Consider the following 5,656-nt stretch of genomic DNA (forward strand, 5'->3'; position numbering starts at 1 on the left):
TACAGAAATACTCATAATAAACATTGATAAAAGATACAAGTGTTATTCACAGAATTAAAGATAGACTTCTCCTTAATGCAACCGCTGTGTCWGATTTGAAAAAAACTTTACGGAAAAAGCAAACCATGAAATCATTTGAGTACGGCGCTCAGACGACAAAACAAGCCAAAGAGATATCCGCCATGTTGGAGTCAACAGAAGTCAGAAATAGCATTATAAATATTCACTTACCTTTGATGATCTTCATCAGAATGCACTCCCAGGAATCCCAGTTCCACAATAAATGTTTGATTTGTTCGATAATGTCCATCATTTATGTCCAAATTCCTCCTTGTTGTTAGCGCGTTCAGCCCAATAATCCAACTTCATGACGCACGATCACTAGGTGCAGACGAAAAGTCCAAAGGTTTCGTTACAGTCCGTAGAAACATGTCAAACGATGTATAGAATCAATCTTTAGGATGTTTTTAACATAAATCTTCAATAATGTTCCAACCAGAGAATTCCTTTGTCATCAATAAAGCAATGGAACGCGAGCTAACTCTCACGTGAACGAGCGTCACGAGCTCGTGGCACTTTGCCAGACCACTGACTCAAAGAGCCGTCAAAGGAACGCAGCTACCTCTCACGGCCGCGCATGATTTAGCTCATGGCATTCTGACAGACACCTGACTCAAACAGCTCTCATTCTCTCCCCCTTCACAGTAGAAGCCTGAAACAAGGTTCTAAAGACTGTTGACATCTAGTGGAAGCCTTAGGAAGTGCAATATGACCCCATAGGCACTGTATATTTTCGATAGGCAATGACTTGAAAAACTACAAACCTCAGATTTCCCACTTCCTGGTTAGAGTTTTCTCAGGTTTTCGCCTGCCATATGAGTTCTGTTATACTCACAGACATCATTCAAACACTTTTAGAAACTTCAGAGTGTTTTCTATCCAAATCTACTAATAATATGCATATATTAGCAACTGGGACTGAGTAGCAGGCAGTTTACTCTGAGCAAGTGGACAGTTAGTTGAACATCTACAAGCCATCTATTTGGGACTACCACTATCAAATCAAATCAACCTTTATTTGTCACATGGGCTGAATACAACAAGCGTAGACCTTACAGTGAAATGTATACATACAAGCCCTTAACCAATAATGCAGTTCAAGAAGAGTTAAGAAAATATTTACCAAATAAACAAAAGTAAAAAATAAAAAATAATAGAAAGTAACACAATAACGAGGCGTTATACAGGGGACACCGGTACAGAGTCAATGTGGAGGTTATATACAGGGGGTACCGGTACAGAGTCAATGTGGAGGAACAAGGAGTCACAAAAAGCAGAAAATATAGATAAAATGAATCACTAACCTTTGATCATCTTCATCAGATGACACTTCATAGGACATTTCATGTTACACCATACATGCTATGTTTGTTCGATAAAGTGCTAATTTATACCAAAATCCCAGTTTAACATTGGCGCGTTACGTTCAGTAATGTTTTGCTTCCCAAAACATCCGGTGATTTGCAGAGAGGCCACATCAAGTTACAGAAAATACTCATAATAAAACATTTGATAAAAGATACAAGTTTTATTCAACAGAATTAAAAGATAGACTTCTCCTAATGCAACCCGCTGTGTCAGATTGTTGAAAAAAACTTTACGGAAAAAGCAAACCAGCACATCATTTGAGTACGGCGCTCAGACGACAAAACAAGCCAAAAGAGAATATCCGCCAAATGTTGGATGTCAACAGAAGTCAGGAAATAGCATTATTAAATATTCACTTACTTTTGATGATCTTCATCAGAATGCACTCCCAGCAAGCCCTTAACAAACAGTGCAGTCAAGAAAGAGTTAAGGAAATATTGACCAAATAAACTTTAAAGTAAAAAAATAAAAAGTAACCACAATAACGAGGCTATATACAGGGAGGGTACCGAGTTCAGTGTGCGGGCGTACGGTTAGTTGAGTCAATTGTATACATGTAGGTAGGTGAAGTGACATGCATAATAACGAGATGCACTTGTAAAAGTGTCGGCTTTGATTTAGTTGTTCAGCAGTCTTTATGGCTTGAGGGTAGAAGCTGTTAAAACCTTTACAGCCCCGCGTTCCGCTAGCGGAACTCCTCCCACATTCCAACTGTGAAAAGGCAGAGCGCGAAATTCATAAAATATTTTTTTAAATACTTTAACTTTCACACATTAACAAGTCCAATACAGCAAATAAAGATACACATCTTGTGAATCCAGTCAACATGTCCGATTTTTAAAATGTTTTACAGCGAAAACACCACATATTATGTCTAGACTCACCACCAAATACAAAATAGGACAGACATTTTTTCACAGCACAGGTAGCATGCACGAAACCAACCAAACAACCAAAGAACCAACCAAACTAACCAAGAAACAACTTCATCAGATGACAGTCCTATAACATGTTTAACACAATAAATCTATGTTTTGTTTCAAAAAAATGTGCATATTGAGGTATAAATCAGTTTTACATTGCTGCTACCATCACAGCTACCGTCAGATATAGCACCGAAGCAGCCAGAAAGTTATAGAGACCAACGTGAAATACCTTAAATACCATCAAAAACTTTCTGAAAAATCGATGGTGTACAGCAAATTAAAGACAAACATCTTGTGAATCCAGCACAATATTCCGATTTTTTAAGTGTTTTACAGCGAAAACACGAATATAGCATTATATTAGCTACTACAATAGCCTACCACACAACCGCATTCATTCATCAAGGCACGTTAGCGATTAGCAATAGGCACCGTTAGCGTTAGCGAATAAACCAGCAAAATATTATTAATTTTCACTAACCTTTCATAACCTTGCCTCAGATGACAGTTCCTATAACATCAGGACTTACCCTTACATACACTTATTGTTTTGTTCGAAATTGTGCATATTTAAGAGCTGAATATCAGTGTTATCCATTATGCTAACGTAGCATCTTTTTCCAGAATGTGCGGATATTTCTATTAGACTCTCACCTTTCTGACCCATAATAGCTATTCATAAACATTACAAAAAATTACATCTGTTGTATTAGGAAATGAAGATTACATAGTTCTTAATGTCAGATCGCACAGTGTTAAGAAATCTAAAAATATCTTCATACGACATAAGCTTACATCGTTATTACGAGAGTGGCCAATTCTGTGCGCAAAAACTCACTAGTACACAGTTCGACAGATATATGAAATAGCATCCCACAAAGGTCCTACTTTTTGGTGATCTTCCATCAGAATTTGTCCATGTACAAGGCGGTCTCTCTGTCCAGACACCAGCTTTTGTTTGCCTCAGATTATCAGAACGCTGTCTTTTGTCCCTCTTGAATTAAGCAAGGCACTCTGCTCAAGTGCTTGCGCGAAGCTATCCTTCCTGAACATAGGGCAGACATAGCAACACCGCCTAATTACGTCCCGAAGAAAATTCAATAATCTAATAGAAACTATATTGAAAAAACATTACTTTACGATGAATTGTGACATTGTATCAAATAAAATCAAAGCGGAGATAGTGATTCGCCTTTAACGACAGCTTTCAGAACAGGCAAATTACAGGTCCTCACGCGCCTGTCCAAGAAAACCGAAAATGGGGACACGTCGATCCAAGAGGACTGCATTCCATCTCAGACTCAAGATAATAACTCATTTCTCCTCTCACTTCCTCTTGACATCTAGGGAAGGCAGGTCTATATGACGTGCAAGTATATTCATACGTATCATGCCCATTTAATAGGCAGGCCCTTGAACACAGCATCGATTTCAAGACTTTCCACTGCCTGGTCAGTAATGTTGCTGCCAAATGAGTTCTTTTATCACAGACAAAATTCAAAACGGTTTTAGAAACTAGAGAGTGTTTTCTATCCAATAGTAATAATAAATGCATATTGTACGAGCAAGAATTGAGTACGAGGCCGTTTAAATGGGCACCTTTTATCCAGGCTACTCAATACTCCCCTGCAGCCCAAAGAGGTTAAGGAGATTTTGGTCCTAGACTTGGCGCTCCGTACCGCTTTGCCGTGCGGGTAGCAGAGAAAACAGTCTAGGACTTGGTGGACTGGTCTCTGACAATTGTATGGGCCTTCCTCTGACACCGTCTATATTCATATCCTAAACAAGCGTTACCACTAATTTTTCCCAACTACCACCACCAGTCTGCAGCAGAGATGTGCGGGTCGGTTGACCTCCTTCCTGACTTTGCCCTGATGTTGAAAGGTAACGCCCGGCGCCTGACCGACTCCAACCTGCAGGCGCGTCTCCAGCGCCAGCTCTCAGTGTTGAGGACTCCGGCCTCATCCTGCAGCAGGCCGTCAGCCTCCCTGGGCGTCGCGGCTGGCCCTCCCCTTCTGGCCAGGATTCCCGCCAGAACCACACCCCAGACCAGCTGGACAGCCTCGCAGGGTAACCAGGACCATCCCCGAGACGTCAGAGAATGGTATCCATCGTCAATGCTAACGCCAAGCTGCTTCCGCCCATACCAGTACCAGTACCACCAATAATACCAGTACCACTACCAGTCAGTTTGTGAAGAAGATAAACAGAGCAGGGAGAAGACTCAGGAACAGACCATCATTGACAATTGCCCACTACAGGTTAGTCATTGGTTATCTTGGAACCCATTTTATATACCCAGCTACAGGTTAGTCATTGGTTATCTGCACCATTATATACCCAGCTACAGGTTAGTCATTGGTTATCTGCACCATTATATACCCAGCTACAGGTTAGTCATTGTTATCTGGACATTATATACCAGCTACAGGTTAGTCATTGGTTATCTGGAACCATTATATACCCAGCTACAGGTTAGTCATTGTTATCTGGACCATTATATACCCAGCTACAGGTTAGTCATTGGTTATCTGCACCATTATATACCCAGCTACAGGTTAGTCATTGGTCATCTGGCACCATTTATATACCCAGCTACAGGTTAGTCATGGTTATCTGGACCAATTATTACCCAGCTACAGGTTAGTCATGTTATCTGGACCATTAATATACCCAGCTACAGGTTAGTCATTGGTTATCTGGCATACCACTAAGTATACCCAGATACAGCTACAGTTAGTCAATTGGTTATCTGGACCATTATATTACCCAGCTACAGGTTAGTCATTGTCATCTGACCATATTATACCCAGCCTACAGGTTAGTCATTTTCCTGACCATTATTATACCCAGCTACAGGTTAGCATTGGTATTCTGACCATTATATACCAGCTACAGGTTAGTTCATTGTTCATCTGCACCATTATATACCCAGCACAGGTAGTCATTGGTCATCTGGACCATTATATACCCAGCTACAGGTTAGTCATTGGTTCATCTGCACCATTATATACCCAGCTACAGGTAGTCATTGGTATCTGGACCATTATATACCCAGCTACAGGTTAGTCATTGGTTATCTGGACCATTATATACTCTCAGCCATTACAGGTTAGTCATTGGTTATCTGGACCATTATATACCCAGCTACAGGTAGTCATTGTCTATCTGGACCATTATATACCCAGCTACAGGTTTATCATTGAGTCATCTGGACCATTAATACCCAGCTACAGGTTATGTCATTGGTATCTGGACCATTATATACCCAGCATACAAACGGTTAGTCATGGTTTCATCTG

General features: G+C 40.5%; 1 protein-coding gene across 1 annotated transcript in view; it reads left to right on the forward strand.

Moving 5' to 3' along the window:
* cass4 (Cas scaffold protein family member 4) overlaps positions 1-5,656 on the forward strand; it is an 11,263-nt gene that overhangs the window by 2,777 nt on the left and 2,830 nt on the right. Inside the window, 3 exon segments of the mRNA XM_070441199.1 lie at positions 1,528-1,541; positions 4,188-4,295; positions 4,298-4,548. Of these exon segments, the coding sequence (XP_070297300.1) occupies positions 1,528-1,541; positions 4,188-4,295; positions 4,298-4,548 (373 nt within the window).

Source organism: Salvelinus sp. IW2-2015, unplaced genomic scaffold, assembly GCF_002910315.2.
Source record: "Salvelinus sp. IW2-2015 unplaced genomic scaffold, ASM291031v2 Un_scaffold3582, whole genome shotgun sequence".
In the NCBI taxonomy this organism is placed as follows: Eukaryota; Metazoa; Chordata; class Actinopteri; order Salmoniformes; family Salmonidae; genus Salvelinus; species Salvelinus sp. IW2-2015.